The sequence below is a fragment of the Mobula birostris genome, chromosome 3 (genome assembly GCF_030028105.1).
Source record: "Mobula birostris isolate sMobBir1 chromosome 3, sMobBir1.hap1, whole genome shotgun sequence".
In the NCBI taxonomy this organism is placed as follows: Eukaryota; Metazoa; Chordata; class Chondrichthyes; order Myliobatiformes; family Myliobatidae; genus Mobula; species Mobula birostris.
The window spans coordinates 206523743-206541196 of record NC_092372.1 but is presented as its reverse complement, the minus strand read 5'-3'; the positions used below and the strand labels follow the sequence as shown (position 1 = coordinate 206541196).

At 39.9% G+C, this 17454-nt stretch overlaps 1 protein-coding gene across 2 annotated transcripts in view; it reads right to left on the bottom strand.

Moving 5' to 3' along the window:
* The window catches only part of esyt2b (extended synaptotagmin-like protein 2b), a 193338-nt gene that overhangs the window by 16249 nt on the left and 159635 nt on the right, over positions 1–17454 (bottom strand). Inside the window, exons 14-18 of one of the 2 annotated variants that reach the window (XM_072254027.1) lie at positions 14613–14675; positions 10529–10603; positions 8118–8204; positions 7300–7449; positions 1643–2034 (exon numbers count right to left, since the gene is read on the bottom strand). In XM_072254027.1, coding sequence (XP_072110128.1) covers positions 1643–2034; positions 7300–7449; positions 8118–8204; positions 10529–10603; positions 14613–14675 — 767 coding nt within the window. The remainder of the gene's footprint in view (positions 1–1642; positions 2035–7299; positions 7450–8117; positions 8205–10528; positions 10604–14612; positions 14676–17454) is intronic. The other variant, XM_072254028.1, reaches the window with a different exon arrangement.

Sequence of the window (17454 nt, the reverse complement as noted above, 5' to 3'; positions counted from 1 at the left end):
TTATTTGCTTCTCAGACAAGAGTTGATATGTTTCATCACCAACCTCTCAAAGCACTTCATCACAGTGGCTGTAAATGCTACTGGACGACAGTCATTGAGGCAGATCACCACATCCTTTTTAGGCACCAGTATAATTGAAGCCTGCTCGAAGCAGTTGGAAACCTCAATGCCAAAATGAGAGGTTTATGGTATCGGTGAACACTCTAGCCAGTTGATCAGCAGAGGTATTTAGTTCTCGGTTAGGTACCCCATCTAGGCCAGATGCTTTCCATGGATTCACCCTCTTTAGGATGCTCTCATGTCAACCTCAGAGACTGAAATCACAGGATCATTGGGGGGTTGTGGGAGTTCATGAAGGTTCCTCCATGTTCTGACAGTCAAAGCGAGCATTGAACTCATCAGGGAGCGAGGCCTTGTTGTCATCTATATCACTTGGTTTCACCTTGTAAGAGGTAATAGCATTCAAGCCCTTTCACAGCTGGTCAAGCATCCTTCAGTGATCCAAGTTTGGTCCAGATTTGCCACTTCACACGTAACATGGCTTTCTGGACATCGTACCTGGACCTCTTGCATCTTACTGGATCACCATACCTGAATGCCACTGATCTGGCCCTCTGCCTCCTGCGTCAACCTCTTTGTTATCCTTATTACTAGAGTCTTGACCTTTGGCCCCTCCCTATACGCAGGTAGAAAAGGTCAGATTTCCCGAAATGTGGTCCTGGCATGAAACAGTAGGCATACCTTTTTATAGTGTAGCAGTGGTCGAGCATGTTGGGACCCCTGGTGCTACAGATTTTATGAGGATAATTGGCTATATATTTCTTCCAACAATCCTAACTGAAGTCCCTGACTATGATTTGGAATGCATCAAGGTGAGCAGTTTCTGGATCATGGAGGAGAACTCTCTTGGTATTAGAATGGTCAGCACTTAATCGTTAAGATGTTCTAGGTTGGGGGAGCAAGCGCCCCCACCTTTTGCCTTCTCCTAATCAGCAGTTCAGTCCACCCTGTATAGTGAGAAGCCTCCAGTTCTTACTGGCACATCCAGCGCGTTCAGAGTGTGCCATGTCTCCATGAAACACAGAACAGAGTAATTCCTCATTTCCCTCTGATACAGCAATCTTGCCCTTAGGTCCTCAATATTGTTCTCCAGCGACTGTACATTTGCTAATAAGATGCTGGGTAGAGGAACTTCACTCCTTGGCATCTCATTCTGGCTTGGAGTCTTACAACACTGAGATTCACGCAAGCAGGGACACTCATTAGACCATTACAATAAGTAAATCTGAATCTCTGACTGTGTGCCTTTCTAATTTCTATTTACACTATTTCTATTTTAATCATTCCAAGCCTGGCACCAATACATTCTTCAAAGCTACTATTTTAACCAGGTTTTAACCATCATTATGTGGTCCCAAACTCAGTAAGTTCTTCTGTAGCAACTTAGAATGTTTCACTCTCTCATTGTTCCTACAGAAATACATGGTGTTTCATAAACCCAAAACACCCTTCCTTCAGGGGCATTTATATTGTAGCAAACAAACCCCAAAGAGTTGATCATTAAAGCTAGCTTGCCAGATAGAATTATGCAATTCCACCTTCCCCAACCCCCGCTGAATGTTAAAGTGAGTAGGGATTATACTTCTGCAGTTGACGTAGCCTCTGGTGTAACTCCTGTGTAGCAAAGGGTAGCGATATGTCAGATGCGATACTTGGGGTTGATTCTTTGGCCGCAAGGTGTGAAGGAGAGTTTGTTGGACTAGAGGTGACATGAGTAATTGAAGTTTGTTGAAGACTCGTGGACCTCTGGGGACTCTGGGAAGAAGTACTGCTGATCTCCACCTTGTCCATCTTCTCATCTTTTTTGATGCTGGCCGTAGCAGGAACAGAAAGGGCTGGTTTGTTCGATTCTGTGGGGGTGACTGGCTGCATTTTTGGCGTCGACCTCCTGCTATCCTTGCTTTGCGACGGTTGCTTCTTTAATTGAGCTGAGGAATTATCTGTAGCTTTGTCTTTCTTTTCAATGGCAAGTATCTATGAAAATGGCAAAACGTAAGAATTATGTCACAGCTTATCAAGAAATATACAGACAATTTAGATGCAAGTCCTATGAAGAATTTAGGACTGAAATTAACAACTGGCAAGGAGGAAATTGAATTGATTATCTGTGATATTCAACTTGTTTACGAAATAAAACAGAAACCGCTAGACATTTTGAGCATGGGTAGAATGGGTCATTTCAGAAATGATTGGACTGCAAAGGGAAAGTAGAAAAGTTTCTTTGAAGGGATGATACTGAAGGAAGATGACCAACTTATTTCAACACTGGTTTTCCCCTATAAGAATCTGCCCAAGGAGATGTAGACCAGTTATCCTACAATAATTCTCCCTTGGACAGATTGCAAAAGGAAAGCCAGTGTCTTCTTTATAGTATGCTGTTTTTTCAAAGGTTGAGTTTGACAAAAAATTCTTTTACACCTTGGGTCTGAATTCAATTTCCACAGTGCGTCAAATTATCATCTCTATTTAATCTTGAGCTTTTCTTTCAAAATATATAGCAGGACTCTATTTCCAGGTATTTGTAGAAGGCAGCAAAGATACTCTGCAGATCTGTGTCGCTTAAAAATGCTATATGGTGGCGAATTAAGCACTTTTTGTATAAAATGGCATGTAAATGCAGACAACAGGAATTCTGCAGATGCTGGAAATTCAAGCACCTTTCAAATCCCTTACTCACTCTTCCTTCAGTTAGTCCTGACGAAGGGTCTTGGCCTGAAACAACGACTGCACCTCTTCCTAGAGATGCTGCCTGGCCTGCTGCGTTCACCAGCAACTTTTATGTAAATGCAGAAAGAGATTTGTACCCCCAACTAATAACAAGAGAATTAAGCTAAATGGGGCACAAATTAGCAAGAGTCATAGTATTTTTTTTAAAAATCGTAGGCAAAATTAAGGGGGCAGTGGGAAAATTATCCCTCTTGTACTTCTTGAACTTACTACATGAGATTCAGAGTAATGCAACTCTACCACTTTGACCTGGCCCACGCCAACCAGGTCCAACACTTGTCTTTATTGGGAGCTTCCTCCTCCTTACACAAATTTTAAGATTTTATAGTTATGAATATGCTAAAGTGATGGGGGTATTACTTAGGTTTGTTGTGGGGGATGATGTTGTATTGTAGAAAATGAGTGCCCAGGTGTAGGGTTGTGTAGGCAAGAGTTGGTTGGGCTGTGTAGGCAAGGGTTACTTGGAGTGTGATGGCTAGGGTTAGGTTTAGTGTAAGGGGTAGGATTAGGATGCAATTCTGTGGGCAGTGGGAAAGTTATCCCATGTGTTTCTTGATCTCATGACAGGAGATTCAGTGTAACTTCACCCTGGCACTTTGATCTGGCTCTTGCCTTTCATTAACCAGGTCCAACACCACTTATCTTTATTAACCTGTTGTGCACTGGGACACATCACCCAAACCAAAAGCTGTAGATGAACTCATCATTCGCTGAAGGCTAGTTCTTTGGCCCATAAGTCTTGCGACCAGGTCTGTACAAGAAAAAACCACGTTTGACTTGCAGAGAAGTATTTCAGGAATGAAGAAACAATTCCAAGCAAGGTTGGAGGTGACATTGGATGCATGTCAACTCTGGTATGGTTTGCAGAAATGATGCCATCAAAAGTGTCTTTCATTAAACAAAGAGGAGCTATAATTGCCTTGCTACGCGTCATTCTTCTTTAATAAACTGAGGTTTTCTTCAATTTCCAAAGCAAAGCGATACCAATAGCATTCAGGAAAATTTAATGTTCATTCTGTTCACATCAGACTGCACTATCCTTCTCTCAAAGAGTGCCCTAACGGGTCACCCCGTTGTCTAGTCTCATTGAAATCTACTGAATGGTGAAAGGACTATGTAGGTGTATGTGGAGAGAACGTTTCTTACAGTGGGGGTATCCAGAACAAGGGGCCTCAAAATTGAGGGGCAACCTTTTAGAACAGAGGCAAGGAGGAATTTTTTAGCCAGAGAGCAGTGAATCTGTGGAATGCACTGCCACAGACTGCAGTGGAGGCCATGTCCATGGGTATATTTAAGGCGGAATTTGATAGTTTCCTGATTGGTGAGGGCATCAAAGGAAATGGCGAGAGGCCGGTGTATGGGGTTGAGTGGGATCCAGGATTCGCCATGATGCAATGGTGGAGCAGACTCGATGGGCTGAATGCCCTAATTATGCCCTTATGCCTTATGGTCTAATGTTTTAAAATAGTTATGAAAAAGGATATGACCAGCTCACTAGTTAAGGTCCTGAACCGGGCCGAGCAAATTTTTCAACCACTAGGTGGAATCTTGCAATGGTTGATTTGGTGAGATTGTTTTCATGCAAAAGTGTCTGCAAAGTGGTAGGCCTTTAGAAGTGTGATGTCAAGAATTCAGAGCCTGCAAGTTCGTGTTCGGGTGCAAGGTAAAGCTGGCAGATTTCAGGAACAGTTAACAAGAGATATAAGACTGGAAGACCATAAGATATAGGAGCAGAATTGGGCCATTTGGCCCAGTGAGTCTGCTCTGCCATTTCATCATGGCTGATCCAATTATCCTCTCAGCCCCAATCTCCTGCTTTCTCCCTGTATCTCTTCATGCTCTGACCAATCAAGAATCTATCAACTTCTGCCTTAAACATCCATAAAGACTTGGCCTCCATGCCTGCCTGTGGCAACAAATTCCACAGATTCACCAGATTCTGGTTAAAAAATTCCTCCTCATCTCCGATCTAAAAGGATGCCTGTCTATTCTGAGGTTGTGTCCTCTGGTCTTAAGACTCTCCCACCATAGGAAGTACCCTCTCCACATCCACGCTATCAAGGCCTTTTATCATGCAATAGGTTTCAATGAGGTCACCCCTTATTCTTCTGAATTCTGGTGAATACAGGCCCAGAGTCATCAGATGCTCTTCTTATGGATAAGCCATTCAATCCTGGAATCATTTTTGCGAACCTCTTCTGAACCTTTTCTAGTCTCAGCACATCCTTTCTAAGATAACAGACCCAAACCTGCTCACAATACTCCAAGTGAGGCCTCACCAGTGCTTTATATTGAGGTAATACTTAGATATTATTTAACTAGAATTTATTCCTACTTTACCAGCATATTGTCTGGACTTGGGGGCCTGGCTTACAAGGAGAGGCTGCATTCAGAGGGTAGCACAGTCACCATGGATGAGTTGTGCTATAGGGCCCATTCCTATGCTGTATCATAGATAAGGCTACCTCCCCTCTACCCACCCCCCCCCACCCCCGATACCAATCTGCAGAAAACACACCACCATTTTCCATTATTATCCCAATATCTCGTGATTCCATAATATCCAGACATCGAGTGGCTTTGAATATATTCTTTAATATATTGAATACTTTGTTGCCACCTGCAACTGCTTACTCTATTTCAGACTGACTCCAGATCTTAACATACAATCATTCCTCACTACTTGAGTCATCACACTACTAACAAAGATTCCTCTCCTCCTTTTCATTTCTTCTCATCCTTCCTAAACGTCATATCTCTCCAAGTTTTAAGTTCAGAGCCATAGCCACCCTGAAGCCAGTGTTCCTACAGGTAATCAGCTTTTAACGGTATTTGTGCTCTCAACTCATCCATGTCATTATGAAAGCTGGTGCATTCAGATAGACAGCCTTTATTTTTATCTTTGCATCTCTCTGATGTACTTTTATGTTTCTTCTTCCTGATGCACTTTGTTTATCGTAATATTACATCAATGCCTTTTCCCCTTCCTAAGTATCCTTTCACCTGAGCCCTTAACTTCTATTCCCAGCCAAGCTTATCTCCCACCCAACTACTATGACCCTTGTTAGCTGTGAAAATCCAATCATGAAGATGGGAGTTGCATTCCTATTAAGGTGCAACTCAACTCATTTGTGGAGGTCTAACTTCACCAGAAGCAATCTCAATTCTTTGAAATCTATGGCCTCAATCCTACACCAATTCTCCAGCCACACTCCATCTTATTTCAGTACTCACCGTCTTCAAAAGGCAGTGCCTTTGAGAGTACAGTATCTGTCATTATCTATCTGGGAAATGCCTGCTTTTCAATACTACAATCAGAGAGAAGATGCACTCTCAGCATTTTAGAGACAGCTTCTTCCCTTCCACCATTAGATTTTAAAAACAGTCCACGGACCCATGAACATTACCTCATTATTCCTCTTTACCACTATTTTTTTTTTAATTGTAACATAGTAATGTTACGTTTTGCACTGTACTGCTGCCACACTAACAATACACTGTATGACATATATTAGTGATAATAAACCTGATTGTGAAATGGCCCTGATTTGCAACTTCTTTCCTTGCCACTTAAACTCTGCCTGTAACTCTGCCAAATTCTCACCCTTCTTTCTATCCACATCATTGGTACCAACACAATATAATATACCATAATGGATTCACATCTGAGGCTGCAGAAACACCTGCCTGATCCCCTAACTAGTAAATTCTCGACCACTATTGTTTTCCCTGTCATCTGTACTCACCCCCGTGATTTCCTTCTCCGAGTATTTCAACTATCCATGCAATTTCCCGTACGTGCAATTGTACAAACAATGGGAAGAGTACAAGTCAAGAGAGTACGAGAGTAGCCATAAATGTGTCATCAAATGAAATTTAGTATATTGTTCAGGCAGCCTACCGTCAGTGGTCACTTTATTCGGTACCTCCTGTACCTAATAAAGTGACCACTGAGTGTATGTTCGTGATCTTCTGCTGCTTTAGCCCATCCACTTCAGGGTACGACATGTTGTGCATCCCGAGGTGCTCTTCTACACATCACTGTTGTAACATGTGCTTACCTGAGTTTTTGCCACCTTCCTGTCAACTAGAACCAGTCTGGCCATTCTCAACTGACCTCTCTCATTAACAAAGCATTTTCACCCACTGAACCTCTTGCCCATGTCTTTTATGCATTGATTTGCTGCCACATTACATATTTACATTAACAAGCAGGTGTACAGATGTACCTAATAACACACACAAGATGCTGGAAGAACTCAGCAGGCCAGGCAGCATCTATGGAAAAGAGTACAGTCGACATTTCAGGCCCAGATTCTTCAGCAGGTGTACCTAATAAACTGACCACTGAGTGTATTCTGATGTATCTTTTCGACTTGGAATAATTCTGCTGTTCTTCAAGAGAATTTCTATTTCATCAAGAATCAGTCTCTAAATGAATGAATATATTTGGCTACAGAAAATGGAACTTAGCCTTTTACTAAATGAGCCAAAGAGACAGATTACACATACTCGAAGCACTATCTTCATCTTGACAGTGCTGCTGGGACCAGAATTGTTCAATTGGAACCGCTGGTTCATAGTTAGATCTTCAGCTTCCAGCAGCTTCTCCAGAGGCAGATTAAATGAACCGAGTGAGCACTGGTGATGGTCATCTTTAACCTGGACAGGGCAAAGCAGAAAAACAGCATGACTTAAAATCATTGAGCAAAACAGAGAACAGAGAACTGTACTCACAGTCACAAGATGGCAGTGCACACAGTCTCACAGGCCTCATAGGTTCCAATCAATGGTGATAGTTTTTGTCCTGTTCATCTTTCCAATGATCAAACAGCACTGCAGATATTTTACAAACTTATTTTAGGTAACATTTTGTTTTATGCACTGTGTGTGATATATGTTTTGTGGGAGCACCAAAGCCCGGAAAACATTGTTTTGTTTGGTTGTATATATGTACAATCAAATGATAATGAACTTGAACTTGAACTTGAATTTGAATTTGAACTGCAGCATAGGGACAGGCCCTTTGGCTCATGTTGCTTGTGTCAAATTAAACTAAATTTCTTCTGCCTGCACAGATCCACATCCCTCCATTCTCCACATACTTGCATGTTTATCTAAAAGCCTTTTAAATATCACTATTGTATCTTCATCCACCACAGCCCCTATCAGCCCCATTCAGCCGTTTGCCATGTAATAAAAAGTTATTACGTACATATCCTTTAAACTTCCCCTGTCACACCTTAAATCCTTTTCCTCTATGCTTAAACAGATTGTAAGAAGAAAGGTCACATTCTATAGTAAAAATAACTTGTTCTTAAGCACAGTACCTCAATGTCCAGGTCCACAATTTGTGGGTTGTGAATACGGAAAGTAAATGCTTCCTCCCAGACAGGTTCGGTGGTCTGATATCGGATCTGTAAATAGTGAGACAAGACCATGTGATGAATAATGTAGCAACAAAGAATACAGGAATGACAGAAATAAAATCAGATATGCTAGATATACACAGCAAGTAAGGCATCATCTGCGGGTATGCTGCCCAATTTCTACATGCAGAATGCTGCTTAATATTGATCAGCCCCAACACTTGTCAGGAAAACTTGGAAAAAGGTGCTGTTGTTTGGCAGTTTGACCACTGTCCGAATCACTTCTGACACTCCCCCTTGTTTAATTTCCTGGCCCTGTCCAGTACATTCGCTTCATCGATGCTCAGACTTTTAACATCCCATCCTTCTTGTTACTTCCTTGAACATAAATAGCCCCATCCACCATCATAAACACAACAGATTCTGCAGATGTTGGAAATCCAGAGTAACACAAGCTGAAGGAACTCAGCAGGTCAAGTAGCAGAGCAGTCATTTGGGGCTGAGGTCCTTTGTCAGGACTGGAAAGGAAAAGGAAAGAAGCCAGAATCTTTGCTCTTTTTCTTCTCCCTTCCATTCCAGTCCTGAAGGGTCTTGGCCTGAAACATCAACTTTTTATTCCCCTCCATAGAAACAATTCTCAAAACAACCCTCAGGAAGATGACAAGGCAAAATGTGCATTGATTTAAACAGAAATGTACCAGAGGTAATGTAACTTCAGAATGAAGCAAGGGAGGTCAAAAGCTATTGAGTGGGGGAAATGCAATAATGGAATTGTGATCTGAAGGATCTGAGACAAAGGAGAGGAAGATTTCATTGCTGTTTATATCTGAGGCAGGACTGAACAATAAAATGTGAAACAACAGAAGGTGTGTCAGAAGCCAGTATTTTCAGATGAAATAGAAGTCAAAGGGAAAACTGGCAGGTTGATAACAGGAATTCTGTTGTGTTAGAAACTTGTTGCTGTAATAGGGTGTATGTATTGTAAGAATATGTACAAACCCCATTTCCAGAAAAGTTGGGATATTTTCCAAAATGCAATAAAAACAGAAATCTGTGATATGTTAATTCACATGAATCTTTATTTAACTGACAGAAGTACAAAGAAAAGATTTTCAATAGCTTTACTGACCAACTTAATTGTATTTTGTAACTATACACAAATTTAGAATTTGATGGCTGCACCACACTGAACAAAAGTTGAGACAGAGTTAAAATAAGATTGAAAAGTGCACAGAAAAGTCATGCTACTGTGACAATTATAGCCACCTAGGCTCGGGAGTACTTCGGAAAACCATTGTCATTCAACACAGTCCGTCGCTGCATCCAGAAATGCAACTTGAAACTGTATTACACAAGGAGGAAGCCATACTCAACTCTATGCAGAAACGCCGGCGAGTTCCCTGGGCCCGAGCTCATCTCAGATGGACCGAAAGACTGTGGAACCGTGTGCTGTGGTCAGATGAGTCCACATTTCAGCTAGTTTTCGGGAAAAACGGGCGTTGAGTTCTCCGTGCCAAAGATGAAAACGATCATCCAGATTGTTATCAGCGAAAAGTGCAAAAGCCAGCATCTGTGATGGTATGGGGGTGCATCAGTGCCCACGGCATGGGTGAGTTGCATGTACGTGAAGGTACCATTGACTCTGAGGCGTATATTAGGATTTTAGAGAGACATATGCTGCCATCAAGGCGACGTCTCTTCCCGGGATGTCCATGCTTATTTCAGCGGGACAATGCCAGACCACATTCAGCACGGGCTACAACAGCGTGGCTTTGTAGTCACAGAGTGCATGTGCTTGACTGGCCTGCTGCCAGACCAGATCCATCTCCTATTGAAAATGTATGGCGCATCATGAAGAGGAGAATCAGACAACGGAGACCACGGACTGTTGAGCAGCTGAAGTCTAATATCAAGCAAGAATGGACAAAATTTCCAATTGCAAATCTACTACAATTAGTATCCTCAGTTCCAAAACGATTAAAAAGTGTTATTAAAAGGAAAGGTGATGTAACACAATGGTAAACATGCCTCTGTTCCAACTTTGGTTGAGTGTGTTGCAGCCATCAAATTCTAAATTTGTGTATGTTTACAAAATACAATTAAGTTGGTCAGTAAAACTATTGAAAATCTTTTCTTTGTACTTTTGTCAGTTAAATAAAGGTTCACGTGAATTAACATATCACAGATTTTTGTTTTCATTGCATTTTGGAAAATATCCCAACTTTTCTGGAAATGGGGTTTGTAGAATGGGAGATGGCCAATGGAAAAACAAAGAGAAGAGGGTCAAAACTGATTAAATCATGATCCCTAACAAATTTAAATACAAACCCAGTCACTAAAGTTCGGCTCACGATAGAAGAATAGCTGCTCACCTTACTTTCATATGTGTTATGTCCCACTGACAGTTGGACAAATGGGTTCGGCTCACTGTTCATTTTCTTCCCAAACTATGATGGAAAATTAAAAATACTGGAGGTCAATGAAGAAGTTATGTCAAAAATCTATTTATGGTTGACACAATCAGGTTATTCTGTTTAGTACTGAAAGTGAGTTAGACATTTCCTCTCCTTCCATTTGGGTCATAACAGGCAGCAACTGGGTAGAATTCAAGAAGCCATTACGCAAACAATATATTTCCAATGTTATACTTTTCCCTTTTATTTTATCCAGTGGGGAAAGAAAAGAGTTCTCCCCAAAGGCACATCCACATCTATGGAACAAGCTTGAAACCTTTCCTTAAAAAAAAAGAGAGCCATTTGTGGCCATCCTTTTAAAGAAAGTTGGCCTCACAGCAGCAGGCTGATTCAGGAACCCCACTTGATGAAATGAATGGATCCTTCATTCTTCTACACAGCTGTTGCTGCTGCAATGAAAGGCATCAGTTAGCAAATAAATTTAAACTTGAGTGACAGATCTGCAATGTGGACAAATGGCACTTACCTTACAGGTGTAGTTTCAGTTCTCATAAATTTCAACTGTTAGTTAGAAGTGGAGCAAGACTACATTTATTATATCTGCTATCAAATCTGTAGTTAATCAAAAGTTACATATGGTGAATCTCAATAGAAAACAGATTTCGTTTAAAGCTGATGGCAATTTGTTAGCAAAATGATGTTAAAATGGCAAGCTCAAACCATCTACTCAAATATTCAAACTTAGCTAGTGAGCCCAGTATTTTCAGGAGAATAGAAGAAATTGGCAGAAAAATAACCAGCTGGGGGAAAAAACCCAGTAATAAATAAATGATTCATTTTTCTTAACAAAGCAATAAACTCAAAAATAACGTCAAACATTTTCACAAAAGTACCATTTAATGTTTTCTTGTACAGTTTGAGATAATTATTTATTTATTATGCTTTCTAATAAGTCCTGCATTTTGTTACTAACAAAAACAAATGTCATTATCATCCATTGGAAAAGGCAGTCAAAATGCCAGGCTTTCATTTACATATTCATCATGAATTCTTTGTTTACAAGGTAAATGAATATACACATTAACTTTATTAGTAATGGATCTGAATTAAGAAAGAAATATTTACTAACTTATTTTATATATCCCCACCACCTTTTTTTCCGGCCAGTTTTCTCCATTCTCCTGAAATCACTACAACTATATACAATGACACTTTCTTATCTGGGTGAATTTATGAAATCGGACTGAGACTAAGTAATTGACCAATTGTATATTGTGGCTGAATAAGTTTTTGTCAATCATCCGTATATTCATACAATGAATTATGAACATGGCATAAAAGGAGAGTCTATTTTCATTTGGGAAATACATTAGAACTAGTCATATTCAATGAAAATAAAAAAATGTTTTGATCAATAAACATAAAAATCATTTTAAAACTGCAAGAGCCCAGAAAGTTCAACAAGATAATTAAGAAGATGCTGGAGTTAGTTATTACAAATGTAATTTGAGTCAATCCATGAGGCTAGGAAAATACTTCCACAGTTTGAGTTTCCTCAATTGGTTTCTTTGTAGTTTTTACATTATAATTTAATTTTAATTGTACTTTATTTGAAAATTCAGATAGAAGTATATAACCACCACCTCGGTCCTAAAAATCATAATGCACAGTAATTTAGTCAGAGTTAATTAGTATACTAACAATGGTTTAACCGAAGACCACAAAAAGTCACATTAATATGTGCCCAATGAAAATATTTAGCTAAATTTACAGTCCAATTATAGCATCATTTCTAGTGCAAGGGTCCTGAGATGTGTGGCAGAATAGCAATCACTGTAAACAAATAGGCAATTTGGTACATCAGCTGATGGCAAGAGAAACCCTCAAACCCTGCGAATGAGCAAAAAATGCATGGTTTAATATCACCATGCAACTTCCTTCCAACTTAGTTTCCCCTCGAATTTGTCCACGTCAAACTCATCCATCATTTAGTTCCATCCACCCCCCAATGGAGCAATTAATTAATTAGGATGAGAAAAACATTATGACACAGGAGATCATCATTTATCTGATAAGGCTGTGCTGGTCAAGATCAAATTAAACAGCCTAATCTTGGCCCCTACCCCTTCAGTTCAAGTACACGCCTAAGCAGTTATTAAATTTAACTAGAGAATATCTTCCTCTGCACAATTTTGGGCAGTGAGTTCTAAATCTCTAGTATAGTCTGGATGAAAAAATCCCCCTATAAGTTCTACTATTTAATAAATAGGTAGAATTTATAAATTGTTGATAACTTGTTGGCCTCTCAACAAAAGGAAATGCGTCCCAAATAAATTTATACACCTTAGAATCTTCCTTATCCCCCTCCTTTACTCTCTGTATACCCACGACTGTGTCACCACTCACAGCTCCAACCTGCGAATTAAATTTGCTGACGACACTACACTGATCGGCCTAATCTCAAATAATAATGAGGCAGCCTACAGAGAAGTCATTACCCTGACACAGTGGTGTCAAGAAAACAACCTCTCCCTCAATGTTGCAAAAACAAAGGAACTGGTCTGGACTACAGGAGGAATGGAGACAGGCTAGCCCCTATTGACATCAATGGATCTGGGATTGAGAGGGTGAACAGCTTCAAGTTCCTTGGCATAAACATCACCGAAGATCTCACCTGGTCTGTACATACTAGCTATGTGGTGAAAAAAGCACAACAGCACCTCTTTCACCTCAGACGGTTGAAGAGGTTTGGTATGAGTCCCCAAATCCTAAGAACTTTCTATAGGGGCACAATTGAGAGCATCTTGACTGGCTGCATCACTGCCTGGTATGGAAACTGTACTTCCCTCAGTCGCAGGACTCTGCAGAGAGTGGTGCGGACAGCCCAGTCCATCTGTAGATGTGAACTTCCCACGATTCAGGACATTTACAATGACAGGTGTGTTAAAAGGGCCCGAAGGATCATTAGGGACCCGGGTCACCCCAACCACAAACTATTCCAGCTGCTACCATCTGGGAAACCGTACCACAACATAAAAGCCAAGACCAACAGGCTCCGGGACAGCTTCTTCCACCAGGCCATCAGACTGATTAACTCATGCTGACACAGCTGTATTTCTATGTTATATTGACTATCCTGTTGTACATACAATTTATTATAAATTACTATAAATTGCATATTTAGACAGAGACATAACAAATATTTTTACTCATGTATATGAAGGATGTAAGTAATAAAGTCAATTCAATTTAATTCTCTGTTCCAAAAAAAAAGGTTGGTATATACCTATAACTAAAATCTTCTAATCCTAAAAATATGTTCATAAATTTTAAGTATAAATTTTTTATATCTGCTTCCCTGGTATTTGATCCTCTCCCTATCCTGGTTAAGGCAAACTGATGATTTCTGTTCAGCCTCCTCTGATCTAATGAAAACAATGGCAGCTACAATTTTCATTTCAAGCAACACCATGAAAACTCCTCTGCAGCCTCTCCATTGAAATTACTTCTTTCCTATAATGTCTACCAGATCTAGACACAGAATGTTTGTTGTGGTCTAGCTTTTGTACATAGTTCTAACATGATCTTCTTATTCTTATATTTAAAATTTTACCAAATAAATGAAACCAATCCATATTTTTAATTGTCTGATCAACTCTAATGCTATCCATACTTTCCAGAGTACTTTTTGTTGCTACACACCATATAGCACCTTATCATTTACTTAGATTCTCCTCCCCTGCTCTGCATTCCTCTGTGTTGTTGCACCTTCCCAAATGCAGTACCTTAAAGTTCTCTGGATAAAATTTCATTTGCCATTTTCTGCCCAAATGAGCTTTCATAGAATTGATCCAAAGGCTTTAATCACTAAAAATGATCAAATATTTACTGCTAACTATGTTACATGCTATGCCATCAGCTGACATTTAACAGTAATCTTCTCATAATATTTTCTTCATATCACAATTAATGTAAACCCAAGCCACTTTTTCCCATCGTTATATGACTGTCTATGGTCTTCGGTCTTTGATCATCAGATTACCTTCACAGATTTGGAAATATTGGCCTTCTTCATGCGTTCAGGGTTAAATTCAAAAGGGTTTCGCTTTGTACCAGGAAAGAATGAACAGAGGGTTAACAAGTTGCACATGCAATGCATAATTAGCATTCTGTTATAGAGAGGAATGAGCACAACATCCCACACAGAAATCTTGGAACTGAAATGAGAGGGAAGAATTTGAGCATTGAAAGACCTCTAGCAGAAACACTGACATGAAAGAATACAGTTGCTAAGCCAAGTGATGGAGTAAAATGGTTGGTTCACCTTGATTTGATTCATAAGTTTATCAATATTTATTAAATTCACCAGTGCAAAAGTAAGGACAGTTTTAAAACTGGACAGTCTGGCCAAAAGAACTTAGACTCAGAGGATCAAATCTGAAAAAAAGATACAAGTAAGTTGTTATAAATTAATTGTATCAATTGGCAGATTAGTGAAGCTTATAACAAATCAAATTTAAAGTTAGGATAAGGTGGGGTTAATAGTAATGAAGGATTTACTTTTAAGAAAGCACAATCTTAAAAGTGACAACCTGATCAACTGAGGAGCAATTGGGAAATGCAATGGACAAAGTTGAAGGTTGCTGAGAATTTATTAATAATGTTAAGCCAGTTGTCTTTCCTCATTCTTTAGTAATTAGTAATAATGTGCTGGAACACGGGTGGGCATACCCTGTGAGCAGTACCAGACTGGCTTCTGCATCACATGGCACCTTTCCTTTAGTCAATCTATAGGTATTAGTTCTGTTAGCTTTCGCCCCAGAAACAGTTAGGTAGGACCTATGCAACTAGATCCCAGCAAAATTCATTACCCTTGGTAAGCAAATGGCAGGATTAAAAAAATACAAAGATAATCAATATTCAGAACTAAACAAATGCATAACCTGCTTATAACTAGAATAAAATCTGCATGAAAAGATTTTGAGATGATATTTCTCCCCATCACTCACAAACTATTTCTAAGTTTATATTTTAAGTCAGGAAATTTCAGGATAAAATCATGTCTTATGCAACAAATTACCTCTTCTCAAAAGTATGCTAAGATTTTCTTCCCTCCCATTTTGAGCTAAGTCATCTGTGTGTTTTCCTAGAACAACAAGTATAATATAATCATCTGTATTTAAATACAATGATTTTGGAATTGCACATCTGTTTTCTATGTCAGAACATGCAGCAAAACAATAAACATGCTCTGCAAATTCAATAAAATTTTGAAAAAATCCTTTAAGTGTCAATCCACACTGCAGCACTACACACAAAAAAGGCAAACAGAATAGAGCACTCACAAAAAAGTCTCTAAAGATTGAGCAAGTATTTTCACAAAATACTAGTCCTGCTGCTCTCCTCTCTCGCAAGTATCCAGACCCAAAGTTTCCTTCGAAGACATTCTTAAGGAAGATGGAAGTGAAAGAGAAAGCAAAGAGTGATGGGGTTGGACAGGTACGTGCTGCAGGGAAAGGCAGAATGGAATGTAGGAACAGCCGGCTTATTGGGAGGAAAACTAAGATAGAGAGAAATAGTAGCCAATGCATTTAATACTTTTTAATAATAATTAAAGAGTGCACGATTTCTCAAACTGTGTGCGCATGCAACAAGGAAAGAAGCAGTTTCTCAATCACCGTAGAAATCAGCATCAAATTCAATAATTCAAACTTGGAAACACTGAATAATTTCACATCCAAAAACTTCACCCATAGAGGTTCTCCATGTAAAAACCAACTGGTTATTTCTACAAAGTATAAGGGTAAGAGTTCTTATAGAAATCAACAGAAAATCCTGTCGTCAACAGTTAGTTCAGTCTCAGAAGCAACTCTGATTCTAAGTCTTCCAATTTAATGATGATTTTTTAAGAATGACAAATAATCCACAAGTTGTTTATTTATTTAGAGATGCAGTGCGGATCAGGCCTTTGTGGCCTAGTGAGCTGTACCACCCAGCAACCCACCTATTTAACCCTGGCCTAATCACAGGACAATTTACAATGACCAATTCATCTACTAACCGCTTCATCTTCGGAATATGGGAGTAAACCAGAGGATCCAAGGAATCAACAAGCTCACAGAAAAGACATTGAACGTTCTTATAAACAGCGCTAGAATTAAACTTCGATCTCCTAACACCCTGAGCTGTAATAGCGTTGTGCTAACCACTAGGCTACTGTGGCACCGTTCCTCATTCCCATAGTATTCTTTGCTCGAAACATCAAGATTCCCAATATTGAGATACAAGACTGAAGTCTCTCTTGCCTCTATGTAATATTACCTAACTGACAACAAACAAGACATCCACTCTGTAGTGACGCCTTTGAGATCGTGTGGTTACAGTAGTCAATGTAACAGCTGTGACAAAAAACCAAGTTATCAGAAGATTGATGCTAATGAGAGAGAGATAAGGGAGACAATGGAAAAACGTCCAAAATGTTAATGAGAGAGGAGAGAGAGAGATAATGAAAAGAGACACAATTCAGAATATTGACAGACCAGTTGCTTTGAACCTGAACTGTTTGAAGTTTGATGGACAGGTGATACCCCAGCAGGGGGATAAAAAGAACAGGTTCGCTAAGGCACAAGACACCACGAGATCACGAGATAACGAGACCCTGGAAGAGTGGTGTACCCCCACAAGTTGGTGGGAGTTTGGAGGTCTGGTTCACGGGAACCGACCATAGATGCACAGGGTGAAAAGGGTACGATCGATGGCAACCTAGTGTGTGTGTCCGCCCTTGCCTGGGTGCCGGGTTCACCGTGGAAGAACGGTCATATCCGGAACGGAGGGGTCACAGTCAGTGACCACAGAAGACATAAAAGGGTCCGCCCGAAAGCCAA